The 17,774-nt window shown below is 41.2% G+C and overlaps 1 protein-coding gene across 1 annotated transcript in view; it reads left to right on the top strand.

The window, feature by feature from the left end:
• The window catches only part of GFOD2 (Gfo/Idh/MocA-like oxidoreductase domain containing 2), a 38,045-nt gene that overhangs the window by 12,088 nt on the left and 8,183 nt on the right, over positions 1–17,774 (top strand). Inside the window, exon 2 of the mRNA XM_081032904.1 lies at positions 13,600–13,945. Within this exon, the coding sequence (XP_080889030.1) occupies positions 13,687–13,945 (259 nt within the window). The 5' untranslated portion in view covers positions 13,600–13,686. The remainder of the gene's footprint in view (positions 1–13,599; positions 13,946–17,774) is intronic.

The raw sequence follows: 17,774 nt of genomic DNA, 5'->3' as shown, positions 1-17,774 counted from the left end.
TTTTGTTTGAAAGGTAAGAGACTTCTAATTCCCATGTACCCATTTAGTTTGATTATAGACCTGAATCTTCGAGGTGTGAATAGGTTGTTCTGTACCCTTAGACACAACAACTTACGATGATTGAAAATTGAGGTATATAATTTATACGCAATTAAATGCACAGACCTGAACTGTTCAATTTGATGAGCTGTGACAATTGTATCACCACATAACCACAATGCAACACAAGATATAGAACATTCCCGTCACTCTAGAATGTTTCCTTGTGTCCCTTCCTAGTCAGTCCTTCGCCCATCCTGTCCCCATTTCAACCACCACCCTTAACCGCCTTCTGACGACGGCCACTGTCTTCAAATAAATGGAATCCTACACTATGGGGGTTTTTGGTATGTGCACCTAGTATCGTTCACTCAGTGTAATGTTTTTAAGATTTACACGTTGCCTGTATTAATAGTTCACTCATTTGTACTGCTTCACTATATTCCATTATATGACTACCATAATTTGTTTATCCAATCTCCTATTCATGAATATTTGGGTTTGTTTACAGTTTGGGGCTATGATGGATAAGGCTGCTTATGAACATTTCATGAGTGGAGTTGCTGTGTCATTGGATATATGTTTAACTTTATAAGAAAATGTTAGTTTTCCAAAGTGATTGTACTGTTTTACACTCCCACCAACAGTATGAGAGTTCCATTTGCTCCATATTCTCTCCAAACTTTGGGATTGTCAGTCTTTTATTTTATTTTTGCCATTCTAGTGGATATCTCAGTATGGTTTTAATTTACATGTCCCTGAGGACTAATGATATGGAGCGTCTTTTGGCCATTCCTGTATCTTTGGTATCTTTTGGTAAAGTGACTAAATCTTGATATTTTAAAAAATCGGGTTCATTTTTTTTATTGTTGATTGGTAGGAGTTTTTCTGCATATAAATCCTTTGTTACATAGATGTTTGATGAATAGTTTTTCTTGGTCTGTGGCTCTCCTATTAATTTTTTTTAATGGTGCCTCTTAATGAGCCAGAGATTCTTTTAGATTTTGAAATCCAGTTTATCAACGGGTTAGTGTTTTTTGTGTCCTGGCCAAGAAATCCTCACCTTTATCTTGAAAATATTCTCTGATATGTTTTTCTAGAAGCTTAGTGATTCTGTCTTTTACATTTAGGTCTTTGATCCATCTCAAATTAATTTTTGTATATGCAGTGAGAGAAAAGGGGTCAAGATCCTTTGTTTGCCATATGGACATCCAGTTGTTTCAACACCATTTCTTTAAGAGTTTCCTCTCCCCGTTGAATTAATGATTTGGCTGAAAAATCAATTGACCTCAGTTATGTGACACGCAGGGTAAAGATAGTATTACGAAGCAGTAACTTTGTCGATAGAAATCCCTAATGGCTCTTTTTGGAGCCTGGCACTGAAAAATAGAAAGCATATTTGTAATTTTAAAAAGTATCATTATAGGACAAACTATTATAGATGCATTTTTTAAGTAGCTTGGATGGAATCACCCAGGCTCCCTCCATCTGCAAGCTTCTGAAGAGCTTGAAGCTTCTAATAGGATCAGAAAGACACAATCCCAGAACAAGTAGTGATACTTGAAAAAAAGCCTGCAGTCAATCAGAAGTATTCGTAAAGATATACTAGAGATATTTAGGGTGAAAAAGGGGTTCTAAGAAAATGAGCAGGTTACCATGCTATAGCCCCATATTCTGTCAATAAACTGTGAGGCTGTGGAACAGAGGGAGATGCCAGATAACAGATGATAATACAGTATTTGTCCCAGTTTTCAAAAGGTGGGAAAAGAAATACCAGATGTAGATGTTTGAGCCTGATGCTGGTTATTCCTTAGGAACACACTAAAACATCAAACAACCTCTGAACACCTGGAGAGAGAACTGGTGAACACGAACAGTATATGGGTTTATAAAGGACAGTGTCATCTAACAAACCTTTAAGGGCTGCCTCTATGCCAGGTGCCTAAGCTACAAACATCTGGCTGCTGGCCTTAAGATCCTGGTTAATTCTGACCATGTGTGTGTGTTTGGTAACAATATAATCTTTTTAGTACATTTACTGAATTGGTTGGTCCAGGGGAGTGCCAGTATAAATATCATTTACTTGCTGTCAGCTGTGCATTTTATGTAGTCTCTTGTCCCATTGGGCAAAAGGAGAAATGAGAGCTCGTACAGTTCTATGAAATTGTAATTGCTTAAAATACTTAATCCAAAAAACTGATGGAGCCCTTAGTTTCCTTACCTGTAAAGGACAATAATAATAGTACCTGCCTCAGGATATTTTAATACTTAAATAAAATGATGCCTGTAAAGCACTTGGCATATAGTATATACTCAAAAAAATGTTAATTACTAAGTTATTATTGGCTTGACTTGAAGACATAGCCTGCTGATGAAATTTGCAACTGATACAACGCTGGTAGGCATAGTGAAATAAATATCTAAAAGTTATCTCGACTGGTGAACAACTGCCCAAATTAAATTAAATTTATTGGAGGAAAAATTAAAGTACTGAACTTTGGTTCAAAAAACTGTAATTTATACATCCATATTCATAGAAGCTAAAATGTAGTAATTATTCACAGTAGCTAAAATATGGAAGCGACCCAAGTGTCCATGAACAGATGAATGGATAAGCAAAGTGTCATGTATACATACAGTACAATATTATTCAGCCTTGAAAAGGAAGGAAATTCTGACACAAGCTACAATGTGGATGAGCCTTCAGGGTATTATGCTAAGTGATATAAGCCAGTTACAGTAGTACAAGTATCATGTGATTCCACTTATATATATGAGATACGTAGCGTCATCAAACTCCTACGAGACAGAAAGTAGAATGGGGTTTGCCAAGGGCTGCGGGGAGCGGGAGTAGGGAGTTAATTGTTTATTGGATATAGAGTTTCTGTTTTGCAAGGTGAAAAGAGTTATATAGATGGGTGATGGTGACAGTTGCAGAACAATGTGAGCGTACTTAACTATACATTTAAAAATGGTTAAGATGGTAAATTTATGTTATGTATATTTTACCACAATTAAACTTTTTGAAAAACCTAATACAAGTACGTTATATTTATTAGGATGTGAAAAATCCTATGTCAGGAAGATATGGCTGTCTAAATTCTAGAATGAATGTAAATTGCTTAATAGGAATGTAATATACAGAGAAAAGAGACCAGACTATATTCAGGATATGGTATTCAGTTCTCAGGGCCCCATTTCAGGGGGACGTTGACAAACCAGAGAGTGGACAGACCAGAGAAGCCTTGGCTGTGGGGTAGAGAGTATGAGGAAGACCTGAGGGAATTAAGGGAATTCAATCTGTAAAGGAGTCTTTATCAGTTACCTTTTGCTGTACAAGAACCTCAAAATTCAGTAACTTAAAACAAACATTATTTCTCATGATTCTTAAGGTGCCCTGGGTGGTTGTTCTGGTGTGGGTCTGCTCAACTGGAACTGGGTGGCTAGAGATGAGCTCACTCACATAACTGGCGATTGATTCATTGTCAGTCAGCTGAAGCACTGGAGGTGTCTTGGTCATGTGTCTCTTGGTCCAGTAAGATGGCCTGGGTTCGTTCACAGGGTGATGGTCCCAAGAATAACAAGCGAGCAAGCCTTAATGACAAGTACTTTTCAAACCTCCTGTGTCATGTAGCTAATATCCCATTGTCTAGAGCAAGTGCCATGGCTAAGACCAGAGTCATTGTGGGAGGCGATTGACTCCCAATGGCATGAAAACAAGGAAGGGAATTATGATGGCCATTTTGCAAACAACCTACCACAACCTAGGAAATGTAGGGGAAACATGAAGAAACATCACAGGTAGTTCCACAGTGTAGAATTAAGACAAATAGGAGGGAAGTTAAATGAACATGGATTTCAAGTCAATGTAAAGTAAAACTTTCTGACTAAAATGGCCCCGGGAGCAGAAACTAGCCACGAATAAGTGAGGGAGGGTCTTGTTGGAGACGCTGTGTGACTCTTGTCTTTCTGAGCAACTGGGACCTGAACGTCATCTCCTCCATCTCCTCCTGCTTGCACACACCTGTGACCCAGGTAGCTAAGGGTGCTCCTCCCTGTTGCTCCACATGCCATACCATGTAACAGATTGTTTACCTGCCAGTCTTGCTGATGGAAGGAATTCCTTGACAGCATGGATCACGTCTGATTCACCAGCTCAGTGCCAATATCTGCATCATTGTACCCCCAACATTATAAAGGGACTGTTGGTAGGAAAGGATTCATAGGCACCTTCTGCCCGGGGTCAGACCCCTGCTTGAGCTGTCCAGTGAAGGAATGGCCTCTCTGAGGTTATACACTAACACCAGAATTCCAGAAATGCGACTACACACACACACACACACACACACACACACACACACACACACACACACGGAGGGAAGGTGTTCTTTTTATCACCATCCTGGCTACCTTCATGACTATACTCTGTCACATGGCGCTCCTGGCCTTATAACCCATGAGATGGGCAAGGATCAGCAAACCTTTTCTTTAAGGGATCAGATGGTAAATACTTTAGGCTTTCTGGGCTATAGGGCCTCTGTTACACTGCTGTCGTAGCACAAAAGCACCCATAGGAATGGGTGATGTGTGTCGGTAAAACTTGACCTACAAAAACGGATGTCACATTGGCTTTGGCTTACCTCTGTGGTGGGAAGTGGGTCTCTGTGATTTTGCAGAAGTTGTAGCTCCATGGAGTAGACATGCAGAAGGTGAGATGATATTCATCCAGTCTGGGAAGAACAGAATCCACAAATCCCAGCTTCCCCCGTCGTCTCAACAGTCAAGCCTTTCGGGTTCCCCATTTCTCTTCATGACACTACAGCTTCCCAGTCACTTAAGCTGAGAACTTCAATATCATATTTTTAGGGGGTCACATTTACTGAAATATAATTTACATACTAGTAAAATTTACTCTTTTTGTACAGTTCTGTGAGTTTTGACAAATGCGTGTAGTCATGTAACCACCACCATAGTTACGGTATAGAACAGTTCTTCGCCCCCATCATCCACAAATCCCCTTGTGGCCCTTTGTAGTCGAATCATGCCCCCATTCCAAACCCTTGGCATCCACTGATCTCTTTTCTGTCCCTATAGTTTGCCTTTTTAATTATGTCCTGTAAATGGAATCCCACAGCGTGGAGCCTTTTAAGTCTGGTGTCTTTCAGTCAGCATAATGCATTTGAGCGTCCATGTCATTACATGCATTGATAGGGCTCTTTTATTGCTGAGCAGTGTTCCATTGCCGTTGATACACTACTGTTTATCCATTCACCAGTTGAAGGACATTTGTGTTGGTTCCAAGTTTTCACAATTATGAATAAAGCCAACATTAGATGTTAGAAAATAGACATTTACATAGAGGTTTCTGTGTGAACATAAATTTTCATTTCTCTTGGTAAATACCTAGAAGTGGGACTGCTAGGTTATATGATAAGTGTATATTTAACTTCATAAGATGACAAACTGTTTTCCAAAGTGGCTGTACCAGTTTTCATTTTCACCAACAATGAACAGTTGCTTTATATCCTTGCCAGTATTTGATCATCAGATTTTCTAAATTTCTGAATTTTTGACATTCTAATAGGTGTGTAGTTATAATAAATAGGTTTTAATTTGCATTTTTAATTCAACCTAATAACTAATCTAATGACTTGATATGGTGAATTATAGTAATTGATTTTAGAATGTTGAACTAGCCTTACATTCCTGGGATTAAAACCTCTTGGTCATGTCCTTTGAACACATTGCTTTATTTAGTTGGCTAGTATTTTGTTAGAGGATTTTGTGCCTATGTTCGTGAGGAATGTTGGTCTATAGGTTCAGTGTCGTTTTTGGTTCTTCTCTCTCCCCTCATAATCCCAAGTCCTATTGATAGCCATCTGCTGTGTTTCATTCCCTCCAACAGACTCTCCTTATCTCTTACCGTGTTTCCCCAGAAATAAGACCGGGTCTTGTATTAATTTTTGCTCCAAAAGATGCATTAGGGCTTATATTCAGGAGATGTCATCCTGAAAAATCATGCTAGGGCTTATTTTTCGGTTAGGTCTTATTTTCAGGGAAACATGGTGTTTAATATCCTGACTGGTTCTGTGTTTAATGTCTTCTAAACTCTATTCCACCTACATCAAATAAAAAAAAATTCAGTGGTTCTCATATTAAAGTCCAGGCAGGAAACAGCCAGCACATTGAAAGGGTAATTGAAAAACCTTTAATGAAGGGATTATTTACAGTGGTGTGAGCTGTAAAGGAAACCCAAGAGGAATGGTGCTGGTGGATCACCCAGGGAGTGGCTCCAGCTGGTAGTGTTACCACCCCAGGTGCAGCGGGGGAAGGGTGGGGTGCTGTGATGGTGACCTTGGTCAAGGAACATGTCCCCTGTCAGAACTACATCCTGGTCAGGAGACAGAGAATAAATACCTTGACTTTTCTTCCTGCTCTGTGATCTCTTCCTGGTGCTCCCCATGGACTGGATCCAAATGGTAGCCAGAGGGCTTGGAGCCCGGATGATTTAGTCCTTAGAGACTGGCCTTCTGACTCCTGAGCAGACAGAGCCAGGCAGAGAGGGGATTGGTGGGGCAGAGCAAGAGGACAGAGTACACCCATCTGTCAAAGTCCACGCTCCTTCGATTAGCATTTGTTGCCACCAGCTCTGGCTCCTACTCCCTTTCTTCTGACTTCTTGCTCCCCAAATTAGGACTATGCCTTTTCATCTTTTTATCTCCCAAACCTCCCTGTTAGGCCCCCAGTAAAGGATTGATGTATGAGCATAACAATACTGGTTTGTGTGGTGGAGCTGAAGCCAGCAGTTGCCAAGCCAAATAGCAGAATGAACTCCTCCGGCTCAAACTCATCATTAAGAATGCGAGAAGAGTTGTTACACATACACACACACACACACACACACACACACACACACACACACACACACGAGGTCTGACAATTAAGTTCACAAACTTGTTGCACCGACGTTATTAACCTTTTTTGATATCAGAGGGATTATTCATTATGAATTTGTACCAACTGGACAGTTAACCAAGTTTACTATTTGGAAGTGCTGAAAAGGCTGCATGAAAAAGTTAGACGACCTGAACTTTCCACCAACAATTCATGACTTTTGCATCACCAGCTCACACGGTGTCTGTGAGGGAGTTTTTAGCCAGTAAACAAATAAGTGTATTGGAACACCCTCCCTACTCACCAGATCTGGCCCCCAATAACTTCTTTCTTTACCTGAAGAAAAAGGAAATGTTGAAAGGAAGACATTTTGATGACATTCAGGACATCAAAGGTAATAGAATGACAACTCTGATGGCCATTCCAGAAAAGGAGTTCCAAAATTGCTTTGAAGGGTGGACTAGGGGCCAGCCCGGTGGCTCAGGCGGTTGGAGCTCCGTGCTCCTAAGGCTCCGAAGGCTGCTGGTTCAATTACCACATGGGCCAGTGGGCTCTCAACCACAAGGTTGCCAATTCAATTCCTCAAGTACCGCAAGGGATGGTGGGCTCTGCCCCTGCAACTAAGATTGAACACAGCACCTTGAGCTGAGCTGCCTCCCGGATGGCTCAGTTGGTTGGAGCGTGGGCTTTCAACCACAAGGTTGCCGGTTCGACTCCCACAAGGGATGGTGGGCTGTGCCCCCTGCAACTAGCAACGGCAACTGGACCTGGAGCTGAGCTGCGCCCTCCACAACTAAGATTGAAAGGACAACAACTTGATTTGGAAAAAAAAAAAGTCCTGGAAGTACACATTGTTCCCCTTCCCCAATAAAATCTTAAGAAAAAAAGAAAAAAAGAAGAAGGGTGGACTAGGCGCTGGCATCAGTGCTTTGCTTCCCAACGGGAGTACTTCGAAGGTGACCGTAATGATATTCATCAGTAAGGTACACAGCACTTTTTCTAGGATGAGTTCTCGAACTTAATTGTCTGACCTTCGTACAAGCCTCTGTTTTTACAAAGATTCAGAAAACTAAGTTACCTGTCCAAGGTTTCACAGCGAGTTGTTGCAGGTCTGTTATACACAGCTGTGGAGGTAAGAATGCCCAGACCTATAGAGAATTTTTATAAAAATTTATTTGAGCCAAACAGGATACACCTGGAAGCAAGTTCTTAACAGACTAGAAAAATGTTTTGGAGAATGGCAGTTTGCAGCTCTTTTATGTATTTGGAATTTGGGGGGGGGGGGGGGGCGGGGTGAAGGTGGTTACTTTGAAAAAGAGGTGTTTTAAAGGTGTGTTAATCTAGATACACAGGTAAAATAGGGTGCTTGCTTAAGGTAAAGATATATCTTTTGCAAAATTAGTTAATATGCCTGGGGCGTGACTACCCACCATAACCTACCCAGTTAGGATGTTATGATCAGATCACCCTGTGAGGTTACTTTCGGTAGAACCCCTTTTCATCCACACAGTCAGCTGTGGAACCCTGGAAAAGTTACCTAGCCTCGCGGAGCTTCTGTTTTCTCATCTGTACCACAGGGGTGTACAGACTTAAAGAGATGTACTATATATTACACTAAACACTGCCTGGCCTGTTGCACTAACTGTACATGAGCTCTGAATATTATCTTCATGTTCCCATACAGCTTTTGAAGAGGAGGAGATATCTGAGTCAGTCATACATAATCTTTTTTTAAAAGACCTATGTAGTGACTTACTGGCGCCCAGACCCTGTTATAAATACTTTACAAATTATTAACACTTTTAATTCTTAACTCCCCTATGAGGTGGATAGAATTATCCCCATCTTACAAATCAAGATAGAGAGGCACAGAATGATTAAGAAACATACCTGACATATCTGGCTGGTAAGTGGTGGATTTGAGCCCACGCAAGGCTGGCTGCAGATTCCATGCCTCTAACCTCTGCTACCTTCCCCATAATTGGTAGCCTTGTCAAAGGGTGTGTAGTCAGTCCTGTCAAGGCATTTTATTATTGACCAGCATGTGATTGGAAGACATGTGAGCTAGGCCTGGGTTTAGAGAGATCTTTGGAGGCATGTGAGAGGTGTGCACCAGAATATTAGGGCCATGCAGTAGGGAATGTTAGGGGTGAGAAATAGTAGTCACTGAAATAAATGAGGAAAACCAGCTCTGCCTGCTTGAGCCGGAAGTACCTAGTCATCAAGCCTGCATAGCTTCATGCCATCTGGCATCCTCAGAGGGCAGCTGATGCCCCCTTTATAGGTGTTGATGAAGCTGCTCTTTGAGTCAGTGTCAGTAAAACACAGGTTATTAAAATTTCTTCTAATCTATTTTGTTGTTTAAGCCACTAATGCAAACATACATCCAAATTCACTAAAGCATGAAAGAATGAGGTGCTAGAGAGGAGGAAGTGCTCCCTGGGCATGAATTTAGAGGATGTGGACATCCTTGCTTGTGGCTGTGTCTCATTCCCCTGGCCTTTATAGCTGTTGGTAATTAATGACCTACAAAATGTAAGCAGAATCTTACTTATCTAGAGCATATACAAATATGCTCTAGCCAAAGCAATAAATTTGATGCTCTTCAGTTCTCAGCATATCCATGACTTGTAAGTAACCAAAAAGAACCTATAAATGCAGAAAGTGACCAAAATAGCTGAAAGGAGTCCAGGACATGAAAATTATAGAAGATACTATGTGACTGACCTGTTCCTTAATTAGAAAGGAAGCCTGTAAGGGCAGGAGCATTATCAGCAAAGAGGAAAGGGGTAGCTAAGAGGCCACAGACATTATTCACCACCAGAAAGAAAGAAAGATGGTTATGATAAAACCTAATGATAAAGTGCAGGAGGCAAGCAAGTTCCACAGCCCCAGAGAACAGACACCAGAGGAGGCAGGAAGCTGACAGGGGTCCGGAGTTAGAGGCAGCCCAAGTCATGCTTATTTCACAAAAGCACAGGTGTCCTTCAGGTAGGATCTAGCTGTACAGGACACTGTAGAGGACTGTACTGGCAAACCAACCCCTCACATAGACATGTACTTTGCACGGTACACTTGTATCTACAGTAGAAGCAAAAGAGATGCTGGATCTGAAACTGAAATTGAGAAAAAAATTTCCATTTGCAATAGCATCAAACAAAATAAAATACTTAGACTATAATTTTAACAAAACAAGTGTATAATTTATACTCTGAAAGCTCCGACACATTGATGAAAGAAATTAAGTCATAAATAAATGGAAAGACATCCTATGTTCATGGATCAGAAAACTGAATATTGTTAAGATGACAGTGTTCCCCAAATTGATCTATAGATTCAAAGCAATCTCTATCAAAATCCCAGATCCTAAAATTCATAGGAGAATGCAAAGGGACCCAGAATAGCCAAAACAGTGTTGAAAAATAACAAAGTTGGAAGATTCACACTTACAATTTCAGAACTTACTGTGAAGCTAAAGTAATCAAGATAGGGTGGTACTGACATGAGAGTAAACATAAATCAATGGAATAAAATTGAGAGTCCATAAATGAACCTATATATTTATGGTTAACTGATTTTCAGCAAAGGGGCCGAGGTCATTCTGGGGGAAAGAATAGTTTCTTTAACAAATGGTGCTGAAATAACTGAATAACCACATGCAAAAGAATAAAGTTGGATCCCTATACCTCCCAATTCTTCTCTCTCCCATCACCTGCCACTAATTTACTGCCTCCATGGACTTGCCTATTCTGAACATTTTGTATAAATTGAATCACAATATATGGCCTTCTGTGCTGGCTTCTTTCACTTGGCATATTTTCAAGGTTCATCCATGTTGTAGCATGTATTGGGTACTTCCATTACTTCTTGTGGCTGAATGATACTACATTGTATGTATATACCACATTTTGTTTATCAATTCATCAGTTGATGGACATTTGGGCTGTTTCCACTTTTTGAATATTATGTATAATTCTCCTGTGAACATTCATGTACAGTTTTTCTGAGATTTAATTGCCCAGAAAGAAAAGAAAAACACACTCATCATCAGTTACTCTGAAGCCATTGTTGTCATTTCGAGTAACTGTCCCCCCCAACTGGTTTATAGCTAATAATTTCACAGAGCGTTATCTATGTGTTTTGAAACTCATCTCTTGGAAATAACCCTTGAAAGTGACTCTGCACATAGCTACGAGGTGTGACAATTAAGTTCGTGAACGTGTTGCAACGATATTGCTAATCTTTTCTGGTATCAGAGGGATTATGCATTATGAATTTGTACCAACTGGACAAGCAGCCAACTTTACTATTTAGAAGTGCTGAAAAGGCTATGTGAAAAAGTTAGAGGAAAACAACCTGAACTTTTCGCCAACAATTCATGGCTCTTGCATCACGACAATGCACCAGCTCACACAGCACTGTCTGTGAGGGAGTTTTTAGCCAGTAAACAAATAACTATATTGGAACACCCTCCCTACTCACCTGATCTGGCCCCCCATGACTTCTTTCTTTACGCAAAGATAAAGGAAATATTGAAAGGAAGACATTTTGATGACATTCAGGACATCAAGGGAAATATGATGACAGCTTTGATGGCCATTCCAGAAAAAGAGTTCCAAAATTACTTTGAAGGGTGGAGTAGGCACTGGGGTTGGTGCATAGCTTCCCAAGGGGAGAACTTCGAAGGTGACCCTAGTGATATTCAGCAATGAGGTGTGTAGCACTTTTTCTAGGATGAGTTCACGAACTTAATTGTCTGACCTTGTATATTGACTCATCTGTGAGGAGATGCAAGTGAAGTAATGTTATGTGGATAAAAGTAAAACAGCAAAATCACACATTTGAGTAAAACTTTCTTAAAATTGGATTTGCAGTGACCGAGATCATAAGTAGTCAGATTGTTTTAAAGATAATCAGTAAACAACGGGACTGTAAAGTGTTTAAAATATATATTATTTAAAATTGTATAGACCCTGTGGAAAATATTATGGCAGTTCCTCAAAAAATTAAAAATAGAATTACCATATAATCCAGCAAATCCAGCAATTCTTCTGGATTAAGATGGTAAGTTTCACGTGTATTTTACCACAAAAAAATGATGGTGACAGCCTCATCCCCACAGTTTAATTCAGTGGGACTGGGGTCACCAGTGACCTTAATACACAGCCAGAGTGGTTACTGGTTTAGCTAGTGTGGAGGGTGCCATATAGGGAAACCTGATACCCTGAGCACACCTAAATCTCATCTTGGTTTCCAAGCAGACTTTTGTTGGCTTTGTTCTTTATTTCACTTTTATAACCCTTGTTATCAGAAGTGAAAATAAGTAAGACAGGGCAGCCGTTTGTCTTAGCTGGTTAGAGCATGAGCTCTGAACCACAGGGTTTTCGGTTTGATTCCCACATGTGCCAATGAGCTGCGCTCTTCACAACTAGGTTGAAGACAACGAGCTGCCTGATGGCTCAGCTGGTTAGAGCGTGAGCTCTCACAAGGTTGCTGTTTCAATTCCCACATGAGATGGTGGGCTGTGCCCCTTGCAACTAAAGATTGAGAATGGCGACTGGACTTGGAGCTGATGGGCCTCGGAGAAACACACTGTTCCCCAATATTCCCCAATTAAAAAAATTTTTAAAAAGCTTTATCTTTGAAATACATACATTTATTTCTCCAAAGATATTCGAGATATATCAAAGGTATATAGATTTTATTCAAGATATAGTCAAGATATATAGATTTTCTTTAAAAAAAAAAGACATTCATTGTAGAAAATTTGGCAAAGTTTAAAAAACAAAAATCTGTAACCCCTTCAACCTAAGTAATCATTATGAAATAGGTGTATTCAGGTGAAGAGCCTTCTGTTATGTGTGGAATATATTTGTAGATATATTATAGATACCCTTGTCTATTCTCATAAGTATACATGTGTTTCATGCTTTTTCAAACAAAATCGATGTCATGCTTCACATATTGTTTTGTTTTCCCCCTTTCCAGTGAATATGTAGTGTTGTCTTTCAGGTGAGTGAGGGCCTTCTACCTCGTGGTTTTCAGTGGCTCTGCAGTTATGTATCAAACCCATTACTTTTATTGAACACCTAGATTGTTTCCCAGTTTTTCAGTACCATAGTCAATGTTGGCGTGAATATCTTTATGCAAAAAAGTACCATTTTAAACATAACTTGTTTTTGTTTTGCCAATTTGGTGGTTGAAAGATTTTAGCCTTTTTTGTTTCTACTGAGCAGTTTTCCTATACTGGCTACCATAAACTTTTAAATTATAATCTGCATGGCACCTACGCAGTTCTCTTTCATCTTTTACTGGTTTTTTGTTTCCCACTCTTCTTTTTCTTTCCATAGTGTGTCATAGAATCATGAACTTTTACAGTTAAGGCCCTGAAGGTTGAATGGGTTAACCAGAGTAACCCAGAAAATCAAGTAACAACAGAGATTTGAACCCAGCATTATTCGTTTTTCATTTTTCCTCCTTCCGGGAGATGGATATTGCTAATATCCTTAAGTCTCCGTGGGAGAAGCTTCTGCAGCTTTTCATTTCGGAGCAGTATTTCATTTGTACTTTTGTGACAGAAAACTTGTTTGCTTCCAAGTAAGCCAGAAAGTAGCCTCAACTGAGTGTGCCCTCCACTAATAGCCAGTGTGCTGCTTGCTGTTCCAGGAGCCATGTTTGACCAGGATTGTGGGATGGTCGTATTCATGCTGCAGGCTCTTGTGAGGAGATGAGTTGGTGAACAGAGAAGCTGGCATGAAGATGCTCCCAGGAGTAGGTGTGTTTGGGACCGGCAGCTCTGCCCGCGTTCTGGTCCCACTGCTGAGGGCAGAAGGGTTCACCGTGGAGGCCCTCTGGGGGAAGACTGAGGAGGAGGCGAAACAACTTGCTGAGGAGATGAACATCACCTTCTACACCAGCCGGACCGATGACGTCTTGCTGCATCAAGACGTGGATCTGGTGTGCATCAATATTCCCCCTCCACTCACCCGGCAAATATCTGTGAAGGCTCTAGGTACGGATGGTCAGGCCATAGCAAGGGCAGGTTGTATCTCTCTCTGGGTGGTCCTTCTTGGGCTTGAGTGTGCACGTATTATTACTCGGGGACAGCACTCACCCCTGGGGGAGCACAGGTTGGGGAGTCTTACAGCTGTGGGAGGAAATGCTCCAGTGACTGGGAAAGACGTCCAGTGACTCCTGTAAGTACTCATAAAGCCCCAAGCAAAAATTAAGCAAATGCCTTAAGAATTGGCCTGTCACGGGGGCTAGAGATTGTTACATTTCAGGCAATGTGAAGTGTTGGCTACTGTGGAGTCAGCGTTCAAAGACCTGGGCACTGGGAAACTGGTCGTGACCGATACGTTTGTTCTTTCATTTCTGTGGCATGCATCACCACAGAAAGGAGAGGAGGGTGTGTAGCAAGGCTACCATTTCCCATGTTTTGTCAGGCCTGCACTAGTTTGAGTACACACCCTTCCTGCCAGACTTGGAGATCTTGTATGCCAGAGGGCAGGAAGGCTCACTCTCTGCCGGCGCTGGGCTTCCCTGGCAGGATCCACGGGACAGCCTGCTCACATCTCTGTTCCCTCGGGAAGCAGTTGGCTTAGCAGCCTCCGGCCCCTGGCTGGGCTTAGCTTGCTGAGCTGTTTTCCTACAGTTCCTGTTAGGCTTCTCTTTCTTATCAAATGTAGACAAATTCTTCTCTTTGTCTTATATAAACCGGAATCTAATTTAATAGGAAAGCAAACCAGTAAACACTCATCCAGCAATTTTTTTTTTTTTTCGTAATGCCACCTGTGTGCTAATGTTATTCTGGACAGTCAAAGCAGTGTTGGATCACAGCTCTACCCTGTCTTCAGATTTCACAGTCCAACTGAAGAGCCTAGAAATAAACACACATTATAAGGTAATGAGAAAAGACTTAAGTAACAATTCAGGTACCATATAATTGATTTACAGAATAATTGTTTTATGTAAGTTAATAGGACCCGAGTATCTCCCTGATGCAGTCAGAGGTCTCTGGGCCCAAGATCTGGTATGCTGTGAGGGTGACCACCAGGCCTCCTGGCCACTACCGTGGTGGAGGGTTCACAGCTCTGCTCTTTGTGCCTTCCTTGTTCTGAGGGAAAGAAGGTGTCTGTCACCTCTGGCCCAATGGGTTAGGAAGAATAAGTGTTCATTGAAGTGAGCCAGAACATGAGTCTGGTTGGTTGTTTATTTGGGCATGTAAGTTTTCGGCAAAAATTAAGGTGGTTTGTCTTTTCCAGAGAGCTCTGAGGATGTGTGACACTGGAGCTTTTCATTGGCCCTAGATTCCTCGAAGGGCAGATAAGGGCTCCCAGAGTGGGTCTAGAGGTAGACCTAAGCCAACACTTTAACAGAGGGATGGTTCAAGGGGAATCAAGCTACCATGGTCATTTGGCTTTTTGCCATCCCTTGCGACATGAATTCATGTTGGTGAGGCCAGGTATGTCCAGAAGCAGAGTTCTAGAGGCTTTCAATCTTCCTGAAATTTAGGGTCCTCACAAAAACCATTTCTAGGCTATGTAGGAAGAGGAAAACCTAGGATTCTTTGGCCACAAGCCTGCTGTTTTCAGGTTCCTGGTATGGGAAGATGCTGGACTTCGGGCCATTTAATATGGACAGGGATAGGCAGAGGCTTCTGAGAGCCCATGTCCCAGCCCTTGGTGAAGCAGGGCCATCAGCCTTCTCTCCACATCTGTGTTGTCAGGAGGAGGAGGGTGTGAATTAGGGTCCTTGGATGTGTATGATCCCAGGAGTTGGTGGAGCTAGGAGAGCCCGTGTCAGCTAGACCTGCCATCATCAGGCACTGCCCATTCAGGCCCCAAAGGAGACACTGAGACTGTCGTGACCGTGAAGTTCTCTCCCTGTGTACTTTCCTTTTTTTTTTTATGATAATTCTGACTTGACTTTAACATGTATGGGAGAAACCATGAGAACTCCAGTTTTCCCAGAGAACTGGGTATAAGTGTACGAATTGCTGTATGCAGAACACCAAACTGACCTTGACATCAGACCGCATTTCTGGTCCTATTTCTGAACTTCTCTGGGCCCCTGTGAAATGGGAGTGAGCTATGAATATTATTTAGCCTTTCCAGCATGATATATGACTGCCTCCAAGTCCTGACCAGAAAGACACTGGTGTAACATTACATGGGAAAGCCAGGCTTTCCTGTACAAGGTATTTGGAAGTCCTGAGTCAGTATCCCAAAAGACCTCACTGCCATTCCACCTAACTATGTATTCCCATGTATGAATCTATATATGCATGGAAGTATATTTTTTCCTTTTTTTAATTTTTATTAAATTTATTGCGATGACATGGGTTAGTAAAATTATATAGGTTTCAAGTGTATGATTATATCAGAGAGTATATTTTTCTACGTTTTTCCCACATAGGTGTTTTTTCCTGTTATTGGGGCTATGCCCTTTGTTTTTTATTAAGGATATAAGCTTTAGAGCCTCAGTTTTTTTAGAGCTGGGGAAAGAAAAACAAAAACAATTAGGACAGTAGCTGTTGAAGTACTCTAATTCTAGATCAGCTCTTCCAGATCTTGAACCTGTGGAAAGTTTATCAGTCATCTGTGGCCTCTAGCTAGTTAAGGGCCCGCTCTGGCATCGTGCTGTGCTACGCATTATCGAAGGTGAGTTGTGGACACAGAAGGACTATTGTGAGTCCTACAGCACTGAGACATATTCGCAGCTATAAGGACGGATTTGGCATAGACGGTGCTTCTAAAACTTTTCATATCAGTCATAATACTGTATTTTCTTCTAGAATTCACGGGCATAAAATCAGAGGAATGTCAAGCCTGCTGGGGCTGTGTCTAGACGAGTGGTTCTTAAGAATGTGGTCCCTGAACCAATAGCTTCAGCATCACATGGGAACTTGTCATAAATCCAGATTCTTAGGCCCCCTCCCAGACCTTCTAAATCTCGGGGTAAGACCTATGTAACCATCTCTGTTTGAACAAGCCTTCCAGGTAATTCTGATGTACACTAAGATGGAGAGTCACTGATCTAATCCAGTGTCTTCATTTCAGTTACAGAAACCGAGGCCCAGGAACATTAAGGTTGCTTCTCACTAAGTCCGTAATGCAATAGGCAAAATTGCATTTTCCTCCACTTGTTGGATCATTATATTTTTACTTCATTTTTGAGGACATAAAGATTATTTCTTGTCCTCATTTGTATTAGTTTTTCCTAAAATTAATTCTCGGACTTATCCTCCAAAGGTGTGCTTTTCATATCACAACTCTTTCTGTGACATCTTATTTTCAGCCTTTGTTTGACTTTTTTTCCCCCTTCATTTTCTTCATCCTAAAGATTTCCCATTAATTCTTGAAAGGAGAGGGAGGAATCCTAATATGTTTTATTTCTCAGCTCAGAAGTGGTTCAGAAAAATATGTATTTTAATGTGCAAAGTGCCCTAACGTCCTTGCCACAGTTGAATGTTTTCTTAAATCTGTCACGAAAAGGTAAGTTTTTCTGTCCAGTTCTTGGCACTTATGTGCTTCGTTAGAAAAACACTGAGTTTGCCAACCCTTTCCCCGTGGGCTCTTGAGATAACAAGAGATCATTCCTTAAGCAGCCTGACCCAGATAATTTAATCCCAAGAACTCCAGTCCCTTGGGATGCCTTCCCTGACCCCCGTCCAGATTGGGCCTCTGCTGTATCCTCTCATATTACCATTTATGTCATCTGCATTGCATTTATCACAGGTGCGGTTCTGCATGTATTTATAAGATAATTCGATTCATGTCTATCTCTCCTACTGAATGTATGTTGTCTGAAGGTAGAGATCATGCCCCATGTTATATCCC

Source organism: Rhinolophus hipposideros, assembly GCF_964194185.1.
Source record: "Rhinolophus hipposideros genome assembly, chromosome: 21".
Classification (NCBI taxonomy): domain Eukaryota; kingdom Metazoa; phylum Chordata; class Mammalia; order Chiroptera; family Rhinolophidae; genus Rhinolophus; species Rhinolophus hipposideros.
This window is presented reverse-complemented; position numbering and strand designations above follow the sequence as displayed.